Source organism: Haliaeetus albicilla, chromosome W (genome assembly GCF_947461875.1).
Source record: "Haliaeetus albicilla chromosome W, bHalAlb1.1, whole genome shotgun sequence".
NCBI lineage: Eukaryota > Metazoa > Chordata > Aves > Accipitriformes > Accipitridae > Haliaeetus > Haliaeetus albicilla.
The window spans coordinates 2,948,636-2,971,197 of NC_091515.1; the positions used below are offsets into that span (position 1 = coordinate 2,948,636).

General features: G+C 48.6%; 1 protein-coding gene across 4 annotated transcripts in view; it reads left to right on the plus strand.

Annotated features, from left to right (window-relative positions):
• The first annotated feature begins 3,193 nt into the window (after window positions 1–3,193).
• The window catches only part of MYO5B (myosin VB), a 151,963-nt gene continuing 132,594 nt past the window's right edge, over window positions 3,194–22,562 (plus strand). For 2 of the 4 annotated variants that reach the window (XM_069775237.1, XM_069775238.1), the window contains exon 1: window positions 3,194–3,507. In XM_069775237.1, coding sequence (XP_069631338.1) covers window positions 3,481–3,507 — 27 coding nt within the window. In that variant the 5' untranslated portion in view covers window positions 3,194–3,480. The remainder of the gene's footprint in view (window positions 3,508–22,562) is intronic. The other 2 variants (XM_069775239.1, XM_069775240.1) reach the window with 1 other exon arrangement.

The window sequence follows — 22,562 nt, forward strand, 5'->3', positions numbered from 1 at the left end:
AGCCGGGAATGTCAGTCCCCGATCACATCATCCCAGACCTACTCCAAGGTTTGAACCCCTGGTACTTGCCAAGGCTTTAAGACTTTTCTGCACCCACCCGTCTGCTCACAAGGGCTTTTATACCAACCCCAGGACTTTCCACAGTGATGTTTTTGGCCATGCACAAGGCATTGAGCTGGGAGCGGTTCCTGGTGCCCTGTGGCACGGTGCTGGCATGGTCCCTGCTCCCTGGGGCTGGGCTGCAGGCTCCCAGGGCTGTGGGAACACCTTCGGGGCTGGAAGCTCGCTGCAAACCTACATCCAGCTTTGGACAGAATCAGTTTTATTTGCAGAAAAATCCTTCTTTGTTAATTTTTCATTGTTTTAACACCTTGATGAATTTTTCATTACTTTAACACAGGTAGGAACACTTGCTGCAGAAACAGCTAGTGCAGCCATGCCCAGGGTACGGTGACACCACAGACCCTGCCAGCCCTGATGACTGTGCCTAGACATAGCACATGGTGACTTCTGCATGGCCCAAGAGGAGGGAAGTCCAGCTTCGAGGTCTTTGTGACAACTCTGCATGCAAAAATTCAGGACCTGGGTTTGTATTTAGCAACAGCCAACTCGGTCCTGATGGCATTTGGAGCTGTCAGAATTGATGCTCCATATTTTTGCGTTACCCGCTACCATGCCCCGCACAGGCGGTGTCACATACAAGAGACATCCAGTGAAAGCACAAACCTTTCCCTGCAGACCTCAAGACACATGCAGAGAGTTTAAAGTACTTTGAGCAGATATTGCCCCTAATTTTGAGGAATAAGGTTGACTCAGCTCTCATTTTACCCTTGGCCACGCACAGTCTCAGCAGTAGATCCTGCTGCGAAGTATTTTCGTGGAGGATTTCAGGATGGGGTTATTGTGGGATGCTCGTGCATCAAAATTCAACGCTGTAACTGCAGTTTGGGGGTCAGGGGATTTCACTGCAGAAATGCTGGTTTCTCCTGCCCATCTGAATTCAGCAGCAAACTCGCCTTCGTTCCTCTACCTACATAAAACCCCAAATCTGATGTGGAATGACGGGGTGTCTGTTGCAGAGCAGGTAACTCCGCTCCTAACCTCCAGCCCCAGCCCCAGCACCCTGCCTGCCTTGCCTTGCCCTCCAGAGCCTCTCGCTGCTCTGTGCCATCATCCGTCCATCCATCTGTCCCTGGGGTCTCCGTGTGTCATTGCAACACAGGGACAAGGCTGGGACCTGTAAGCCTCCAGGGGAGTGCACCCATCTCCAGTACCCGTTCCGTACTTGCAAGGAAGCCACTGGCTCTGCTCAGAGGGGAAAAGAACAGGTATTTGGTTAATTTTCACCTCTAAGTGCCTTTGAAGTGAATGCAAGAGGTGGTCGATAAAATGCTATTTTAGAGCCCGTGCTTGTTAAATATTATGATCAACACAAGTTTCGATTCCCAAATGGGAAGAAGCTTCTGCCTCCCAAATGAGGTAATTTCCAGCAACTCAGCACTTAGGACACACTTCAGGGATTTCGTATGTATTTTAGGGTTTTTATTTTCTAACTTTAATTAAAGTTTTAGATTATGATAAATTCGATGGAAAATCACACTCAGCACCAGCTGGTATTTCATGGGAACGGCTGTGCTTTGCCTCTGGGCTGTCGCTGCTACCCAGGCTGCACTGAAACTTTTGCTCCTGATTGTGCCGGTACTTCACATTTTGTTTCTACAGTTGATTTAATAAAAGGAGAGGAGCAAGTTTTGTTTGCCTGACAAAGCTATCTTGGAGGCTTTGCAGAGATTATGCTGTCAAATGTGCTACCCAGGGTAATTTCCAAATAGGATGCAGGTTTTTCTCCCCTTTTTTCCTCTTTCCCAAACTTCCCCCAGAGCCACCTGCAATTTGTTTGGATTCACCAAGGACATCAGAGCTGGAAAAGAGAGATATCCGCGATGCTGGCTGTCCTCCCACTGAATCGGTGCTGCTCCCTAGCAGGCTCTGGCGGGGGACTAAGGGAAATGATGCCAAAGTGGGGGTAGTTTCACCCCCCCAGGGATGAGGAGCAGAGGGTGAGATGCCGCCAGCGATGGCTTTAAAGAAAGGCTGTGGGTGCTCTGTGAGCAGCACAGCCTGAAACCGCGGCAGAAGGGATCCCCGCTTACGGAGTAAACAGCTGTGGCAGAGAATAAACGCCGCTGAGGACGTTTTCTGCCTGCTTAGTTAATATGCGAAATACCTTGAATGATAATGAATAGCAATAGTGATGAATTGGGAATACTTTGCATTATCCTTCCCAGGCACAAAAAGTGCTTTATAAGCATGAGTTGAAGCACAAGGTGCTCCCGTGGGATGGAGGGAGGCAGCGTGGCCGCCGACTGACAGGCTGGGGACAATTTTTGGCTGTTTCTGCCAAAGAAACAATTCCTGGCATGGGTGTAGGATGGAGCGACACACAAGCACTGCCCAGGAGCACAGACCCTGTTGGTGGTGGGAACCCAAACCCACCTCCAGATAGAGAAAAACCCGTCCCTGGTGCGTTCCTTGAATGTATTTCCAGTGGGTTCATGTGGGCAACGCTGCTCGTCCCAGGCACAGGCGCGTCCTGGTAAAGGACACCCCGTTAAAGCCATTCCTTGCGCCCCAATACACGGGTGATCCCCAATGGCTCAGGGGCTGGTGTGGATGGCAGAGCCTCAAACCACCGAGGGGCACCCGCTTGGGGCTTAATTACTCTTCTTCTGTGGGAAAGGAAGAATAGTAGAATAAAAAGGGAAAAAAAAAAACCCAACCAACAACAAACGCGGTGCGTTTCAGCGCCTCAAGGGAGGGAAGCGAGGAGGCTCCAGGCAGGACCCTGCTCGGGGCTGGGGGCAGGAGCCGGGGCGGGCTCCTGGGGAAGCGGTCGAACCGAGGAGGGGAAGGAAAAATATGTATAAAAAAGGGCTTTTTTAAGAAAAAAAACAACCCTAAAAGCCGACGCAGGCAGTGAGGCAAAGCGCTGCTCCCCTCCGCCCGAGGCCGGCGGGGAGAGGGGCCGTGAGAGAATGGGCGGCCGGGGCCGCGGAGCGGGAAAGCCGAGCGGAGCCGAACCCGCGCCGAACCGTTCCGAACCGAGCCGAACCCAAGCCGAGCCCGAGCCCGAGCCCGAGCCGAACTGACCCGAACCCAGCCGACCTGAGCCGAGCCTGAGCCGAACTGGCCCGAACCGAGCCGAGCCCGAGCCGAACTGGCCCGAACCGAGCCGAGCCCAAGCCGCCTCATACCTGAGCGGGGCGCGGCGGAGGCGGAGCGGTGCTGCTGCCTCCTCCTCCTCCTTCTCCCCCTCCTCCTCGTCCTCCACCTCCACCGCTCCCTTCCCTTCCCCGCGCCCCGGCCGGCGGCGGCGGGTGTAAAGGTCGATTTGTCTGTCTGTCCGTCCGTCGGTCCGGCGGGCGCCGCTCGCTGCCTGCCGCCCCCATGCCCCGCGCCTAAGAGCCGCCCGCCCCGGCCATGTCCACCGCGCAGCTCTACACCAAGGTGAGCGGGGAAGGGGAGGTTGCGGGGGATGTGTGTGTCTTCCTTGTATTTTGGGGGACGGGGGGGGGGGGTTGTTTCCCAGTCGTGGAGGGGACCCGCAACTTTCCCCGCACCCCCCCGGGATGGTGCCCGGGGTGCGGAGGGGACCCCCCCCCCCCGCCCGCCCCGTATCTCTTCCCCGGTGGGTACCGGTCGGCTGTGGGAGCCGGGACGGGTCTCCTCGCCCCGTAGGGTGAGCGGCCCCTCCCGGTATTTCACCCTCCCGGGGAGCCGGTTTTGTGGAGGGAAGGGTGAACTTTGCCCGTGGGTCGAGGTTGTGGTGGCGTTTGGCCTCGTCCTTCGTGGGGTCTGTCACCAGAGCAGCTGAACACGCAGCTAAAACGCGCTGGGCTTTCCCAAATCCTCACAGAATCTTTTTTTTTTTTTTCCCTTCATATTCCTAAAACACCAGGGTGGAGGGAGAGGGGAAAAAAAACCAAACAAACCCAGCCTTTACAACTGCTGTAACTAACCGAAATGCTCCTAAGGCGCCCAGTTTCCAGAGTCCTTTTCGTTCTGCAACTCCCGAACAAAATCCCTCGGCAGGGGTGCGACCAAACGCACCCGCTTCCTCATGGCAAGCAGGGAAGGTAACATGGCTGATGGCCTCGCAGGGTGCTACGCACCGCCGGGCCGGGGTGGCAGCCAGCCGCCCTCCCCATCGCTTCCCAGAGAGAAACCCAGATTTAAGCCTAAAAAGTGGTGGCTGTGATAACGGGAAGCTCGGGGTGCTGATTTTTAAGCAGAGCCTGGGGTCTAGACAAGATAGCGCTTTTTTTTTTTTTTTTTTCTTCGTTTCAGTATTCTGTGGCTGTGGGATACTCAGGCAGGGTGCAGGGTATTCCCGCTCCTTGGCCAAAGTGGGCTGGGGGTGCACCCCACGCGGTTTGGGGCTTTCTGCCCCCCTTCCCAGCGAGAGGTTTGTGTCCGGAGAGATATTTCTTTGCTGATTGACTTGGCCTGATGAGAGAGCTCCTCGTGTGCAGCGGGAGATCCGCCCGGTACGGAGTGATAACTGATAGGGAGAGAGCCCTCTCCCTGCGCTCCGCATCTTCCTGAGGCTAGCCGGGAGTGCTGCGGACAGCCAGGATCCAGGGAATGTGCTTAGTAAAAGCCATCAATAACGCTAGGCGGGGGCTCATCGAGAAAAGTGCTTGGCGTCAGAACGGTTTTTGCTGAAAGACTAAAGTGCCAGCATCATCTACTGTAATAATGAGAATTTTAGTGTTTTAAATTCTTCCTGTGACCATGGTCAGCGTGGAGATGCTGCCAGATTGGCACCAGCCCTCTCAAGGAACCACTTTTTGTCTCTGTGCCAGTCTCCTGGGCTTAACTTTGCTGCAGATTTCTGCTTCTGTAACTCATTTTGCAGACAGCTTTTATGTAATATTGGGGGTTACCGCTTATTTTTTTGGCCGTTGATATCAAACGGATGCAGGACAAAGTGTGAATCTGGTGGCTCCTCCTTTGAACCTGTGGGAATTTAAGAAGCCCCCCTGGATTGAGCAGGGCTGTCTGTGAGCGGGCTGACCTCTGTCCTTCTCGGAGCACTTCAAAAGCAAAGCCTCAGGTTTGGAAAACCTTTTTCCCTTGGAAAATCTGAAGGGGAGCACAAGGCAAGCCGTGGCTTAACTGCTCTGATGTGCCTACCACAGCATCTCGTCGGATGAGTGCATGGATGCGATGGCAAGCATCCCTGGGGAGGAGGGAAGCTGGCTGCAAGCACTGTGTTATCCCTATCTATGGGCTGGTTATAACCACCAGGTTAACTGATTCTTAACTTGATGAGCAGGTAATTAATCTGTGTTGTGTTTTTATGCTAAACTGGTTAGGTTTATATTCCTGTTCATCTGTTGAATGGGGTATAAGATGCCTGCTGGGGCATGGCTTGTGATCCTGTTGCTGTATAGGGACTTTTTAATGAGGCACGTGGGAAGTGGTGGGGATTTGGTGACAATCTGCACATGTCATTAACTTTTAATTTATTTTTAAAAACAACAAAGATTCTTGATGAGAGCCGGTGTTTCAGCACTGGCCCTTCTGCTGGTGTCCATCTGTGGGGACATTTTGGGGACACAGCTGGTGTGGTAGGTGCTGGGGCCATGGACAGCGCCTTGAACCCATACGGGTCATCTGTGGGGCTGACGTTGCGGTAAAATTTAGGACTGTTCTGCTGGGTGGTCTTCTGTGTGGGGCCCGTGTGCCGGCTCTGGGCTTTGAAGCAGCAGGAAAACATTTCCTGTGACTTTTGAGTATATAAGAAAAAGAGCAAAGGAGGCTTTAAAAAACACAACAAACCCAGCAGCCTTAGGATGCTGATCCTGATGGGTGCCAGTTGCTGATGGAGGTCCCCAAGATGAAGCAGATGCGTTGCTCTCTAGCCTGCTCTTGGAAAACATTAAGGAAGGCCCCGGCACTCGCTTGCACTTCATCTCCGTGTGGATGTGGGCATTCGGCCCTGTGGCCTGTAGCTCCACTGGGCACTAATGGCTCGTATATGGTAGAAGCGTCCGAGAGCATGGTGGGGAGAAGACAACCTGCTGCGGAGAGCTGCCCTGCCTTGAGCAGTCGGGCATTGATGCACCCTCTGCGCACGGCTGCCAGAAGATGCTCTTACAGAGTAACTGGGTATGGGGGTGAACAGAGGAAAGGAGCGGGGAAGAGCGGGAGAGCTTCAGTGGCGTGTTGGGGTTCAGGAGATGACTTTCCAAGCGTGGATGTGGGTCCTCCTGGATCACCTTGTCGGCCGGATGGGGATGGGGCTTTTTGAGGGAAGATGCGGAGGGAGGGAAGGTGGACAATCCGGCTTGCTGGAATCAATACGGCTGTCTTGCTAAAAGCCTATCGATCTGATGTGCAGTGTTGCATTAGCACAGCCACAACGGTACCTCCCTCGGAGTCCTTGCTCCTCCTGCTTGAACTGGGATGAGAGAAACTGCTGGGGAGCTGCTTTGGAGTGGCTAAATGGGACTTCTTTGGTCCTTCCACCTCTCCTTCCTGCTGGGCTGCAACGGGAACTGCTGTGTTGTGTAGAGAGCCCTTAACTTCCACTTGATGCTTGCTGAAGATCTCCTAGGACCTTGTGGGACATGTAGTATTTTCTTTGTGCTTAAGTTCATGCTTGTTAAGCCATGCTGATGAATTTGCTGCGTTAGACTCTGCACTGCCCTGAGGAGTGCTTAACCTGGAGAGAAACCCATCCTGGAAACACCAGCAGCTGTGAGTTCCTTGGTGGAGGCCCTCTCCATGTGATGTCTCACCCGTGCCCCTTTAAGAGCAGGGATGACTGGTGTTTAATAGCCCCCATCAAACAAGATAATTAACAGCTGTGCCTAATTATGAGCATGAGAGTAGTTCCAAAAGTGCATCAACCTTCAAGCACGTAGGACTCCACTTGGATAAATACTTATGGGGAGACCATTATAATACTCTTCTCGCTCCCAATGCAGTAGCTGGGGACTTTAGGATTATCTGGTTGTGGATTTTATTTTGTTGCAGAAGCAAACAGGAATTTAGTGTGACTCGTGTCCCAGTGGAAGAGGAGCTGAATGGTAAAGAGTGCAGACCTGGTTCTGGAGCCGCTGGCACCAGTGCGTGCAAGAGGAATAGAGGAGGTAGTGGCATCAGGGACTCCTGCTTGCAAAAACCTGTTCCAGACGGAGAACTGGAGCTTTGCCTAACCTGTGTATCTCCCAGTTACCTGGTGCAAACGTCTTTCTAAGGCAGCCTGGGGTCGGTCCTGCTCCTGCCATGTCCCTAGGGTTCCTGCTGGAGTGTGGCAGGGGTGGGATGTGCCCAGCTGCAGCACTGCCCAGTCAAACTGGTTGCAGCTGGGCAGGGGAGTTTCTCAAACCCTATTTAGCTGAAGCAGGAGGCAAAGGCAACTCCCTGCATGCAATGCTCTTTCCTTTCCTCCTAGCCAGAGCCCTCCAAAGAAACCTGTTGCTGATGCAGCTCAACTACAGCCAAGGTAACTGTAGTCCAATCCCTGTAAGCCTGTGCAGATGCCAGCATTACTCTGTAATGAGATAATGGGGATGCTCTGCTCCTCTGAGCTGGGTGCTGGGCAGGATGGAGGGAGGACATGGCCCCTGGAAGATGCTATCTCCAGCAACGGTTTGATTTGCAGAATTAAACCGGAGATTACACTTGTTTGCATGGCTCGCCTTCGTTAATGTAAGGGGAAGCTCTTCATATTACTGAAACAAATATAATTGCTTTTGCTTCTGGATGTTCTGCTCTCTTAAAGGTACTTCTTAAAATATGTTAATTGTTAATTTAAGCGTAGCCTCTGAACATAATGCAAAACAGTACTTCTGCCAGGCTAGAGAATAAGCTGTGCCTTTCTGCTCCTGGGGTGTTGTGCAGCTTGAGATATGCTCTTCAGGAGGTTTGCAAGCTCTGGACGATTAAGAAACCAGGGTATTTATTTATCTTTTTATTTTTTTTCCTTCCATTGTGCAAAGTGACTGCTATTTGCCAAGTATTTTTTAATAGATGATAGAACTTAATGCATTAAAAAGTCCTCTTCTAATGGCTAGTGTTGGGTATAGAAAACTCTCTGGTTTTCACTTAAAGTTGTTGTATTAAATAAAGTATCTGGAATGAATTGGTGGTTTCTGACCCTGGGGAGAAACTTTTCAAAAGTGAATAAATGTTGCCAGTGTGATCACACACTGATTGAGTCAATGAATTGGTATAAACCTTCTGGCATAAAACCTTTGTGAAAATGATTTATCTTTCAAGGCTTGGGGAGGATTCATCCTTAGTGGGTGCCTGTGTGCTGGTTTGGGGTTGAGGAGCAGCTGGGAAGGAGAGAGAAGATTTTCTGTGTATTGTGTAGAAAAAATTTCTGGGAATAAGTGTGTGGGACAGGGAAAGTTTGGGGTTCAGTCCCAGGCCATCCCCAGGACCTCTGCTGCAGAGCTCCTGAAGTCCCGTGTCTGCCATTTGCAGCTGCTGTTAGGAAAATTAGGTTATACTTGAAGGTTTTGGTGTATGTTTGTTTTTTTCCTTCTTTATTTTAGATTGAGAATGTGTCTGGGTCATGCCACAAAGGGCAGGGACAGCCCGGAGGCCACGCTGGGATTTTCATTTAAAGATGGGGCTGTCTTGCTGAAGGAGCTGGATCTGTTGGCATCCCTGGTCTCTTCCCGATCCTGCCTCATTATTAGCTGCAGTTGTGGAGAGAAAATTCATTGAAATGTAAAATATGATTGCTCCAGCCGGCTCTCTGCAGCTGGGGACTGTGCCAAGGGCACGGCCACCTCCGCAGCAGCTCAGGGACCTCCCTGACTTCCCTGGGAGGGCACGGAGGAGAGAAAAGCAAAGCCAAACTTGGGGGTTTAAATACCATTTAGGCTACTGGTTATATGGCCTTGAGTAGATGCAAGGGAGGCGAGAGATGGGTGCTGCTGGCTTTGTGGGCATTTCCCTCCCTTGACAGGCGGAGATGGCCGGAGTTCACCCCATGCTCTCCCAGCACTGCGTGGATGCAGGTCCTGCTGCAGGGCGCACCTATTTTGCACTGCAAAAATAACTGTGTTTTCTTTTCTGTTTGTGCAATTGTTCATCTCCGTTGTGCATTTAGTAGCACCTGTGCTGGGGTTAGATGAGAGCCATGGAGCTCAGTGCAGGTGCTGGGTCACAGCCCTGGGAATGACTCCGGCAGGGCTTAAAGCAGGAGTAGGAATCAAGCTATTTATACCAGTTGGGATTAATCAACTTGGCTTTTTTAAAAATTATTTTTAAGATTTCCTCCCCTGATACTGTTTTAAGGGTGTGAAATTGTGTGTGTGAGTGGGGGGGTGGAATCCCAATGTACACAAGCCCAAGTTGCAGCAATTGCTGGGTTAACTCCAGGGTGAAAGATGGAACCCTGGGGCCAGCAGCGGTCCGGAGCCTCTGAGGCAGTGCATGGCTTGTGCTGGTCCTGTGGAGTGGAATGGGATGGGATGAGTTGGTCCTACCCTTTTTTACCCTAAGGAAGGAGTTTAACAAAGGGTATTTGTCACAGGCAGCCTGGCTGCTGAGGAATATATTTACAAGGGAGGATTTTTTCTTTGTTATTCTTCTCTGCTGCTAATAATAAGGTGCAGAAAATAATGACCCTGAATGTGAATGTGTACATTCCTTCTGATGACCAAGAAAGAAGGCTATGTATGTGTCTGTATTTTTGTGTGTGTGTGTGTATATATATATATATATATCTGTGTGAAACTGATCTCAGTTTGCTCTAGTGCTATGAAGTTCTAGGCATGCTGGACTTTTAATTTACATGCTGATTAGTTTGTAGCTCTGGCCAAAAAAGGAATAGTGTACCCTTACTGTGATAGTTGTTCAGGAAGCAAACCACAGGAGTAGCTTAACTTCAGGTGGACTTTGGACCTTCTGAGTTAGTGGTGTAATAAATAGCAGGTAGTGTAGGTGAAGCCCTGAGTTGTTGGGTTTTTTTGGTTTTTTTTTGGTTTTTTTTTTTTTGTGGTGTTATTGTCTGCTCTTTGACCCATTCTGCAAACAGAGGCATTTTGTGGTGGTTAAAGGAATATCAGCATAAACTGCAATTCAGGTCAGAAAAATGACTGCTTTTATTGCAGCAAGACCCCAGGCTTTGGCAGACACTTGAAAGGTTTGCAAAACATTTTAGCGAGGAATTTGCTGTTTAGCAAAACTGAAAAAAAAAATTCACCGTGAACTTTCTGGGTCTTGAGTTGGTTGTGTAAAGCAATAGCCCTTGTATACCTCTGGCCCACTGTAAGACACATCTTGTGGGGTTGGGTTTTGGCTTAGCCTGGTCCTCCAGAATTGAGTAGAGACCTGTCCAGAGATGGTGGCAGGGCTGGGGAGGACCAGGGGCTGGTGGGTGATGGGCTTCATGTGGCCTTCCTTGTTTGAATGCTCTTTAATGTAATTGTCATGGTAAGCTCATCAGTTTTACTAATGAGGCTGTTAAGGATTTGGTAGTTCCGCTCTTTGCCTTTCCTGCGGTATCTAGGGGGTTTGGAGAGGAACATCCCCACAGGGAAGAGCCTGCAGCCTGGAAATGTGACCTTTTCTCCAGCTGTGCTCTCCATTTGTCCTCACTTTGTCCATGCCCAGTCTTTTCCAGCTGACTGAGACCTGTAAGTCATGGGAATGGGTTAAATGTGTCAAAAGCTGGACTATAGGCCCACAAGAACTATAGGCAACATAGGTCTATAAACCCTTACTATAAAGAATATAAGCCCTTAATTGCAGGGTATGGTTCCAAACCCATGACTTGGTGCAGGGTGGTGGGATGATGGTGCAGCTCCTCCAGCAGCGTGTGCTCCCGACCTGCTGTACCACCATCCTTCATCACTTTTAACCAAATCCCATTTGATTTTTTTTTAAATTTATTTATTTTCTCCTCCGCAAGCAGGTTTGTGTGGTTTTTTTTGTTGTTTTTTTTTTATTAGTACTGGCTTTTCTGTGCTTGTCTGTATGAAGCCAGTGGTGCTGTTAGGACATTCAGACCCTGCTCTGGCAATTACAGCAGATCACCAACCGTACTGTGTAACACATCTTGCTGCCCTCCCCAAATCTGATTATAGTGCGGGGCAGGCGGTAGGATACTGTGGCCATCTCCTGCTTAATGCATGGCCATCACCTCCTCCTTCAGTCCATGTTTCATGTTCCAATATGGGCATTGGTGGTGGTACCAGGGGGGTGGTTTAGTGTTGTCTGGGGGCTCGGTGGTGTTGTGCTCCAGGTGTTTGGTGCTAATGTGGCTTGGCTCCTTGATAGGAGATGTGTGATGTGTCTAGCTGTCCATCCTGCCTTTTGGATGCTTCTGTTGGCTCTCATCCATCTTTCTGCCCATGAGTGTCCATTTGCCGTGTGCTTCCAGCTTAGCTCTTCCTTGGGAATATCTCCTTTCCATGCTTGAGGTTGACCAACCCTTTCAGCTCATGCCCGCTTCCCATCCTGCTGAACCACAGGCAGCCCAGTTGGGCTCGTGGGCTCCGTGAAGGGGTAAGTTTCACTTAGTGGCTCCACTGCGGTGTGGAGCCAGCCCTTAAATCCAGCTAATCCACACCTTCACCTTTCCCGTGAGTCATCCCCCAAGCTCCCTTACGATAGTCTCACTGAGGTGTGAGGTGCTGGTAGGATGTGCTAACCACCATTTACAGGGCTATTGGGAGCAGGATGTGTTGTGGATGAATCACGGCCACTACTTATCAAAATGACACCTTACATCTCGGGGATGCGTCCTGGCGAGTCACCGCTCTTCAAAGAAAAAAGACCCTTAATATATTTAAAGATGGCTTTTAAAAATCATGGGGGATGGTGATGGGAATGTCCAGTTTCTTCTGAAAGCCTCGCAGAGATGATTTCAGGTGGCTGAGCCAAACCTCCAGCTGCCAAATCCCTGAGCAGGCTGGACATGAGCAGGGAGCTGGGGCTGCCAACATGTGTCTTAGGAAATGAGTGTTGAAAACTGGTTTTTAAAAAAAAAAAAAAACCACGACAAAAACCCCTGATCCCCATGCCTGCCGTGAAGCTGGTACTTGGTGTAATACCCCAAGTGAGCAGAAAGTCAGTGTAAGTATATCTCAAGGCAGCGAGTGCATGGAGAGATACTGAGATGATGGAAGCTATAATTTTCAATCTAATTAAGCTGAGTAACTCCCTTGTGGATTTATGCCCCTTAATTACTTTGATCTCTGATAACATGGGTGCTGTGGGTATCGCTGTTTTTTGGGCAGCAAATGCGATGTCCATCTGGGGTGGAGGAGTGGTATGCACCGAGTGCTTTGGGGATGGTGTGGATCTCAGTCCAGGACAGTTGATCTCCTAATGGGGTGGGGATGGAGAGCTGGAGGTGGCTTTCATGTGGCAGTACTGGGCTACTGTGGTCCTGGATTGGTCCCACATCTCCTGGTAGGACTATGTGTCCTGTTTTGGAGACAAGGTGGAGGTGCAGGAGAGGAAGGTCCTGCTCCAGACCCACACGGACCTCAATGGGAGGTGGATGTATGGATACTGGTGTGACTCTCACCAGCCTTTCCTGTGGTCATGGAGTGCCCATTTCTTGCCTGGCTGATGCCTACCTTCACCACCACGTTCTGTGGTCGGAAATAAAATAACGAAGGAAATGAAGGACCGAGTGCTGCTCATCCAGTGCTTGATCAGTGTCTCGTGTTACTGTGCTGTTCATTTGCTTTCTTGTCTCCACCTGGCCTTGTAAGAAATTACTTCTCTGCTTGGATAGACTGTGAACACCTGCACTACCTTCTTGTAGTTAATGGTTCCAAGAAGCATGTTTTGGCTGAAGCAATACCTTTAACACCACTAAAAAGCTCTTCTGGAACCCATGTCTGCATGGGGTGTGAACATCTCACCCGGGGGCTGGTGGAGAGCTGCCCTCAGGGGTGTCTGCAGGGACTTCCCTACTCTGAATATCGGGGTTTTCTCCCCCAGATTCTGGTGTTGCAGAGATGCAATTTGCTTTTCCTCTGCTGTCTGGCCGTGACAGAAGTGCAGCTGGGGACGTGTTGTTTGTGGCTGGATGGCTTTCAGGGGACTGAGGTCCCTGGGTGAGGGACTCTGCTTTTGAGCTGGACCTGCCCTTGGCTTGGCTCTCCCTCAGCATGTGTTTTATGGCCCTGAGTGTTATAAAGACCCTGGCCAGAGATAGGAAGGTCATGGCTTGCTTCTGTAGAGCCTACAAGTACCAGGCTTGAAATCTCTTGCTCTGCTTTCCTTCTGCTTGTTTTCTTTTTTCTTTTCCTTTCTAAAGCCTTCGTTTTTGTTCGGACCCTGCCCCAGCGAGGTGGTAACATCTTCCTCCCTGTGCAGAGTGGTGAGATGAATGCTTACACTTCGTCTGTCCTGCCATGGAGGACGGAGGCAGAGCTCTTAAATAAAATACTTCCTTTTGAAAAAGAAAAAAAAAACCCCAAAAACCAAAAAACCAACAAACCCCCCCTGAATTCCAGAAAATCTTGATGCTCAAGGTTAAAGGGCTGGTGCTTTGGTGCAACTGGTGGCAGGAGCGGCTGTGGATTTAAGCCTTGCAGTGCTGCTGCCACCCCGGGGGTGATTTCTGCCGCCTGGCCCCTTGCCTGCTCGCCGGGAGCTGCTTTGAAGCCTTGTGTGCTCTTGCCGTGCCAAAATAAACTTGGAGTCGAGGTTGTCAGAGCTAATCTTCATCTTTTTGCGCTCTGCCCTTCCCGCTGTTTTGGTGAGTGGTGGCTGTGCTGGTACCTGCTTATTTTGGGGAAATCCCTCCCCAGAGTGGAAGCATGGGGAGCATCCCCCTGATGATGCCAGATGGACGTGAGCAGTGCTCCCCAGCTTTGAGAAACCTGAAATATCCATTTGCTGAACCCTCAAGGTGGGTTTAAATCATCTTCAGGAAAAGAATTTGCTTGAATTTGTCTTTCAGCACCGGACACTCCATGCTGGAGAAGATGGGATGGCTGAGACTGCTTCAGGCTGTCCAACTCCTCGCAGTCCCCAAAAAGCATGTTGCAAGCAGGCTTTTCCTCCCCAAACACTGCTGTGCTGGTGTTTGCATCCCAAAGTCCAGCACCAGGCACAAAACTGGCTGATCCTGCCCAAATGCAGCCTCCCTGGGGCCCCTCTTTTTGTCCAAGGAATGGTGTTGTGCAGAAATCCATATTTTTTAAAATAAGTCTATTCTCAGAAATAGAATAGAATATTCTATTTGGCAATGCAAAAAAGTCTGTAGATTCTCCAAGACTTCACTATTTTCTGTCTTTATTTATATTATTTTTATTTCTTTTTTATTTTTTTGACTGAAAGAGGTGCTGTCTCCTGGCAGTCTTTGCTCTAGTACAAAGTTTCAGCGCTGGAAGGTCACGTGAAGTAAATCAGCAGAATGCAAACCCTGCTGTTACTTACTAAACTTTGCCCGCATCTCATTTAATCACCAACCTGATAAGTGCCTAGGAACTTCAATTCTTTTCCTGGGAGGAGGGAGCTGAGCCCCAGCTCCAGTCCCCAGGGCAGCACTCGTCCTGGCTGAGCATCCTCCCGGCATCCTGGCATTGTTCTACTCCAAAGGATGATATTTTTTAACCCTTTGGATATAAATCATGCCTGAGTGATTACTTGCTGTTATATCCCAATTTTAAATAGTATTTTCTTTTTTGAGTAGCAGGTTTACTCTTTTTTTTTTTTTTCTCCTTTTTAGCCTCAGATTACTCTGCTTTAATATTCAATCATTTGTGAGGTATTACCCGCATTTAGGCTGTCACTAATTTCCAGCGTGATGGTTTTTGGTGTCCCCATGTGAAGAGCAGACTGGATGTTGTGGCTGATAGAAAATCCCTGGGACATCAGTGCGCAGAAGCGTTTTTAACTATTGGACCACGCAGCTCATAAGTTAGTGAGGTTTTATCCTTTCAGCAATTCTGAAGGCGGTTTCTTGTCTCTCCACATTCAGTACTAAAGGCTGAACATTTCTAAAAGAAAAACCTTTCAACAAAACAACTTAATTTTCCTCCGTGATATTTTGGGGACAATCTGTTGGCGACTATTTTATCCGGTGTGCCATCTCTCAGCTTATAACCCCCTTTGATGTGGCTTATTCAGGGGAAAAATGGCATTACACACTACCTCAATCACTCAGATGTCAGAGAGGATATCGCGTTTGACTAATCAGGGGAAATTTGGGAAGATTTAGTAATGCCAGGAGACATGACCCACTTTCAGATAAATGCTTTTCAGACAATAGAGGTTGTGCGATGTCGTGGGGGAGGGAGAAACATTCACAGGGTAGAAATAATTAATAATTATTTATAATTTTAAAATTTTATTTTATTGTGCTGACCCTTTCCCAGGTTCAGGATGGGTTTCCTTTCTTTTTCTGGTGGTGTTTGTTTTTGGTGTGTGGTTTTGTTTTTGTTTTGGTGGGTTTTTTTTGTTGGTTTTTTTTTTTTGTTTGTTTGTTTTTTTAAGAAAAAGAAAATGCTGACCCTAACTGGTTTTCAACAAATCTGTGCTATCCAGAGATGACTATCCCTGGGCTGTGGATGCCCATCACCTTTGGGATGCTCCCTTGAGCACAGGGGTTGGCTGATGGGTGTTGTGATGGGAGCTGTGGTCCAGCGTGATGTGGCTCTGGTCCAGCTGTTGGTGACCAGCATGGGATGGGGATGGGGAGCCTGATGTGGGAGTTTGCTTTGATGTCCCAGGTCAGGAAGGTGTCCACCCAATGAAGTGCATCTTAAGTACATAAAGACAGAAGAATATTAATTCGTAAAGCCAGGTTTCTGTGTTTTCTTCATACCTCAAACTTTATATGCATTTTATTCCTATTCCTGTGTTATTGGGGGCTTCCAGCCAAAACAGCAACAGAAATTGCAGAGGTGTAGCACTACGATGTTGTAAAACTGTGAGAAAGCCAAACCTGATGCTTAAATTTGTAGGATATAAACTTTTTCTTCAAGACAACCAAAGAGAGTACTCTTTAAGTAGTAACTGCATAATTTTCAGTGCTGCAAGTTCTGTCAAGCAACTTGTTGTGGCTATTCCTTTGTGCAAGGTTTTATTTATGTAGCCATAAGAGCTGAGCAAAAACACCTTAGTCTGCTTAAAACTTTTTATAACCCCTTATTAAAAATATCTTTGTAATCCTTCCAGAGTATAGCAACAACACTTCTGTCTTTAATTTCATACTGAAGCTAAACTCTGGCAGTATCTTGGAATTTGTCATGTTGGTGTGAATGTCCAACGTGATGGAGCAGTCAGAGCCCACCTGAAAGTGGGAAGATGTGCTGTGCAGCATGGGCAGTGTTTTGGGGGAAAAACTCCACCCTAGGGGTGTGCTGGAACTGTTGCTGGTTTCTGGAAGGGGGTCCAAGTTTTCAACCTTTTATTGTTATTTTTGAAAACAACCTTTTGAATGATCCTTCACCTGTAGGTGGTTTTTAATGCTCTATTTTTGCCTGCAGCCATGGACTTCATTGATGTGTCTTCCACAGTAAAAAACACCTCTCTTGTTTTCCAAGTAGTTTCCTGAATTCTGCTCTTTTAAGAGCCATGGTATAATAAGCTTCAAGCGTCTTTACCAAGCAATTTAGTGCCTTCCTCAGGTTAAAGGCTTGCTTCTGAAGGCCAAGTGCAAGGTCCTGCACGTGGGTGGGAGCAATGCCAAGCAAAAATACAGGCTGGGCAACGAGTGGATTGAGAGCAGCCTTGCAGAGAGGGACTTGGGCTTATTAGTGGATGAAAAACTGAATATGAGCTGGCAATGTGTGCTCGCAGCCCAGAAAGCCAACTGTATCCTGGGCTGCATCACAAGAAGAGTAACCAGCAGGTCGAGGGAGGGGATTCTGCCCCTCTGCTCCGCTCTGGTGAGACCCCACCTGCAGTACTGCGTCCAGCTCTGGGGTCCTCAACATCAGAGGGACACGGACCTGTTGGAGCGGGTCTGGAGGAGGCCACAAAGGTGATCAGAGGGCTGGAGCACCTCTCCTATGAGGACAGGCTGAGAGAGTTGGGGTTGTTCAGCCTGGAGAAGAGAAGGCTCCGGGGAGACCTTACAGCAGCCTCCCAGTACCTAAAGGGGGCTACAGGAAAGATGGAGAGAGACCGTATACAAGGGCATGTAGTGATCGGACAAGGGGTAACGGTTTTAAACGGAAAGAGGGTACATTTAGATTAGATAACTAGGAAGAAGTTCTTCATCTGTGAGGGTGGTGAGGCACTGGCACAGGTTTCCCAGAGAAGCTATGAATGCCTCATCCCTGGCAGTGTTCAAGGCCAGGTTGGATGGGGCTTGGAGCAACCTGGTCTAGTGGAAGGTGTCCCCCTGCCCATGGGGGGGGGGGGGGTGGTGGAACTAGATGATCTTTAAGGTCTCTTCCAACCCAAACCATTCTGTGATTTTGTGATTCTTCTGCCCTTAAGCTTCGAAGCCAGTAGGCTGACAGTTTTTTGGGTGCATCTCTATTGGTAAACACTGCTTTTACATGCTATTACAGTAATAGCTGGAAGGTACATAGCCCTGGCGCTTGTCTAGATAAATCCATTTCCTTTGCACGTACCTCTGGGTGTTTGGTGAACTGGTCACTGGGTTATTTGTGGGGGCTCTGAACTCCAAATTATCGTTGTGTCCCATGAAATACTCAAATTGAATTTCTGAAGCATTAACAGTGGATGTTGAAGCCCTGATTGAAGTCTATGCATGATGCCGAGAGCTTGTGTGATCTTTGGATGACTCAGGACCGATGGTACCTGGTTGGGCAAGAAGGTGGTCTTGCTGCTTCTGTAAGCACCAGTGATGCTGATGCCTGCCTGCTCACTCTCACGTGCCTGGGAAGCAGCTGGAAAGTTGGGAAGAGCTAAAATACATCTGGGATCTGGCCAAACCTGTCCTGCAGTCAGGCTACTCTTCAATCTAGTTAATTTGTCTGGGAGGGAAGAGGCTGTTTTGGAAGGACTTGGTTCCATTCCTCCTGCTCACGCAAAACATATGTAATTTAGCAAGTCAGGACAGAACAAAATGAAGTGGCTAAGGCCTGAAAGAGCCAGCCCAGCAGCTGTACCTGCTGGAGATGAATCCAGATCTGAACCATAGCTCATAGTTTGAAAGCTGAATTGCTTTTGAAACACCCCAAGAAATGGAATAGGCCCTGGCTGCATCTGCCTTACCTGCTTTAACACCATGAACAGCACTGACCCTTGTCTCTTACAGGTTTTGTACATAATTTAGGTCTGCTTTAAAAGTTGGCTGCTACGTTAACACAGTTGTCCAAGTGCCCATGATTCAGGCTTGGAGAAGTCTCTTGGGAGTCACAGCACCAATCCGAGGGATTCATGTTAGATGGTTGAGTTGGGTTGCATTAAGGGTGTTTAAGTTGTTTTATAGAAGCAGGCCAGTTAAAAATGGAGACTTTGCTTTTTTCACCCTTTATTTTCAGGCAGAGCTTAAGAAAAGCTGAAGCTACCAGAGAAGCATGTGTAGATCTTGTGCTCTGGTAATAAACATTCAGTGAGGAGGTGGACAGGGTCTCTTTTGTCCCATAATCACTTCCTGATTGCACTGAATGTGGGTTAGCCAAGACAGGTGTGAAAATATGGTAGTGGCCTTTAGCCACTAAACCAGCCTTGAATATTTGTGGGGCTGAAGTGACGTGTGAAATCTTGATGTGTCTCTTCAGGTTTCAAGTGTCCCTTCAATAATTAGATGCTGTTGATGCTGGTGGTGATGCCTTGCACTGGAGCAGTGTCCTTGCCACCATCATGAGCCTCGCTGAGGGCTTCTGTCGATGAGGATGCCGTGAGCCTCCTGAATTAGAGCCCTGAACTCCCCTATATGGGGTTAGTGGTTGCTGACCTCTCTACTTCTGTTCTACATCACTTCCACATTGGGGTATTTTAACAGTTGCTGGGGATGTCTTTTGCATTTGGTTTCTGCAGATTGAGTGTATGACGCTGGGGATATATTTACTGTAGTGAGAAAGCACATGTTAGGACTGATAATAAAATTTAACTGCAGTAGTCTGTCTAGCTACTAGAGCAGCCCCTATCCTTTTATTTCTTGATGGGGAGAGTTTTGCTACTTGTTTTCCCCAGTGTCAGTGCAAAACGAGATGTGGGCTTTCTCCTGTGCATGTAAATCGTGAAGGGAGTTCAGAAGTGTCGGAGGAGTGGGAAAATCCCGGCTTGTGAGCTTTCCTAGCTGATGTTTCTGGCTGGAAACAGGCAGTGGGGATGCTGAAGTCTGCTTATCACAGAATCACAGGATGGTTTTGGTTGGAAGGGACCTCTAAAGGTCATCTGGTCCAAACCCCTGCAGTGAACAGGGACATCTTCCACCAGATCAGGTTGCTCAGAGCCCCGTCCAACCTGACCTGGAATGTTCCCAGGGATGGGGCATCTACCACCTCTCTGGGCAACCTGCGCCAGTGTTTCACCACCCTCATCGTAAAACATTTCTTCTTTCTATCTAGTCTGGTTGTTTCCTGTCAAATGAAGCCCAGGCTCTTGACTGTACTTTGCTGGTAGCTGATGGAGGGGAAACCTCTGAAAACAGGTGAAAATCCTCTTTAAACAGGTTAAGCTGCTTTCCTATGAAAAGAGCTGTTGTGAAAACCAGTCCCTCGGGGTTTCTCGCTGGGACATCAGTGCTGGCAGCCAAAGCGAGTTCGGTTCATGGCTGTGCTGTGCCCATTGGTGACGGCCACACTGTCCCTTGCTTGTGTATCGCTGTGGCCATCAAGCGCTGTCTTTGCAGACCTTGCAAAGATTTGGGTAGCGTTGGGTTTTGGCTGAGATGGCTTCTCCAAAATTCATTAGGCTGGAGCTCAGATCCACTTTCCCATGGCTGGAAATGCCAGCAATGGAGGGAGCATGGAAATATGGGGACTTCTGCACCACCTCTGTAAGGGAATGATTGAAAGCATCAAGGAAAAGCGACAGGAGGTAACCAGCAGGTCCTTTGGATGTTGGGCCGGGCTTGTTTTGCTCTGCAGGGTTGCTTTGCATGTGGCTTTCCAGTGTGTTGCAGTTAATGCTGGGGTCATCGTTTAGCTTTGCATACGCAAGTGACCCAGTTTTGCAAATACAATACAGGGAGGACAGGGCAGAGGAGGGGAAAGCAAATATTTGCATTTCTCCTGTTGAATCCATCTTGCTGATGCTCTGATAGGACCTGTTCCTCTCTCATTTGAGTCTCTGCTCTTAGTAAAGTATTTCTGAATACACCATTTGTTTACAGAAAGTGGGTCTTATCTCTACCATAGCTGAGAACAGGGAGCCTGTGCTCCCACAGTAGCTTTAATAATGTTCTGATAAGGGCTCATCACTGTCCTTGCAGGGAGAGCTGGCTTATCGGGGAGCAGCAGGGCGAGAGGTGCTGTGGTGAGGAGGAAAACTGAAATGGTGGCAAACACTGGTTGGTATTTGGCAGTCTGCTTGGCTGGTGGGTGAAGGAGGTAAAGAGGATGAGCATAGTCTTAAGTTTGGAAGGCACCTATGCACTGCTCATCACAATATCCTGGGAGGAACAGAGGCAAGGGCATGACTTCTCTGATCAAAAATGAATCTCAGTGACTGTTACATTTATCGAGTCAGTAGTTTGAGGTTATTTTATTCCTTAAACATCCCATACCTGAGTTGCTATGCCTTATTTTAATGAATTATGTTGTAATAATTATGGTCACTTCAGACTTGCATCTGATATTCTGAAATTTCTGGGGAAATATGTATCAGCAATACCTCTGTGGTTTTAGGGGGAAGAGGGAGTTGATCCAAGTGGAGAGGTTTGGGATGTGATGGAAACCCACTTTCATCTGTTTAGCTGAGTTTTGAGTAACTCTGCAGTTGGGTTCCTGATGCTGCCTCAGTGAGGCCACCATCCCTGTGGTTGTCCCCAAGCTCTGCCTGCCCTCCTGAGGTGGGCCTGAAAAGCTGAAAGCTTGAATTATGGCTCTTCTGACATGGTAAGCTGATGAAAAATGCACTCCAAATTCTGATTCCTACTCTTGTGGCTTCATTTCATAAAAAAACAACAACAAAACCCCTTTTTCTCAGAATTGCTACTTAAAGACTGCCCTGAGTTTAGCTGAAATTCCATGTTAAATACCTGTTGCTTAAGTAGAGGCTTATAATTGTGCTCAAAGCGCAATAATACTTTGGTTATTTCTGATGTCGCTTAGGAAAGCGTGACTTCCTGTGATGCAAGTGATAGAAAGGAAGTGACTCTTGTCTCCCCAGCTGCACCCGGCTGGGATGGGGGAACCTTTTCAGTCCTCCAGGCAGTTTTGACATGTATGGAGAATAACTGAAGTTCATATCGTGGATTTCAGTTTAATCCCATGGTGATGCTTGTTCATAAAAAACAGAAATTCGCTTCTCAGTAGGCTGGGTGATGGATCATGGCACAGGATGCTTCTACAGGCAAGAGGTGCCTGCGGTTCTGTGTCTGAAAAACTGGCTTAATTTGGGGCAGGAAGTTAAAAAGTGCCTTTAACTGTCCAAGTTGAAGGTTAAAGTATCTTGAACCTTTGCAATTGTGATATGAAGCAGGGCTAAGGTTGCTGTGGGAGTTTTCACTCTGTTTCTTAAGCTCTGGGAATTCAGATCTGTGGGTCACGTTTGGCTTGGGGATAACAGCGGCGGCGTCTCTTTAATCCAAATTACTAATTGACTGTAATTGTCCAAGAATGGAGTTGTTTATGCTCAGCATATATGGAAGAACACTGTCTGCTGGTCCCTCCAAAAAGGACCTGTATTTCATTTATTTATGGGCACCAAAAGTATATCATGTCTTGATGGGATCTCTCCTGAGCACCTTTCCAGTGCTGGCCGTGCTGCTGAAGCCTGTGGAGCTGCGGGCCCTTATCTGGTGCCATCGTGTGCTTTCAAACACCACCAAGTCCCCTGCAAGGCCATCTCCTGCCCTTGCATTTGCTTAATGCTCCAGAGCTTGTGCAGCATTTAGCACCAGGTACATGGGAGAACAGAGCTTCAAAACTTGAGTTTTAGGCAATTGAAGAAAACTCCTACTAAGAATACGCGCAAGAGGTTTCATAGACTGGGGGAAAGAAACATTGCAGCCTACTGCATCATGTTGCGTGCCCTGAATGTTGCTTGAGGTTTTATTTATGTTGGTATGACTGCTTCTGACTTAACCATTGAACGTATGCATTTATGTTGAGACTTCCTATGTGGCGAGGAGCCTTCATCCAGCAAATCTTTCACTTCTGTCCAGATTTTGACCATGGCGTGCACTTGAAGATGCCGATGGGCACCTCACCAGCAATGGCTTAACAAGAAACGCCTGTGAAGAACATAACATTGAATGTTTTCTGTAAATTTAGTGTTGCTGTTGAGGAGGAGGTGGATGAGCGTGATCTCTTTTCTTGCAACCCGTTGAGCTGACAGCCGTTTGGCTTGCCGCAGCCTGTTTTCCCATTTGCTGCTGGGAGGGAGCTGCTGTGGACGCACCATGCTGCGAAAGGCAATAGGATTTCAAAGACTAATTGCCATGGAACTTGAAACGCATCTTATTAAGTGGTTAT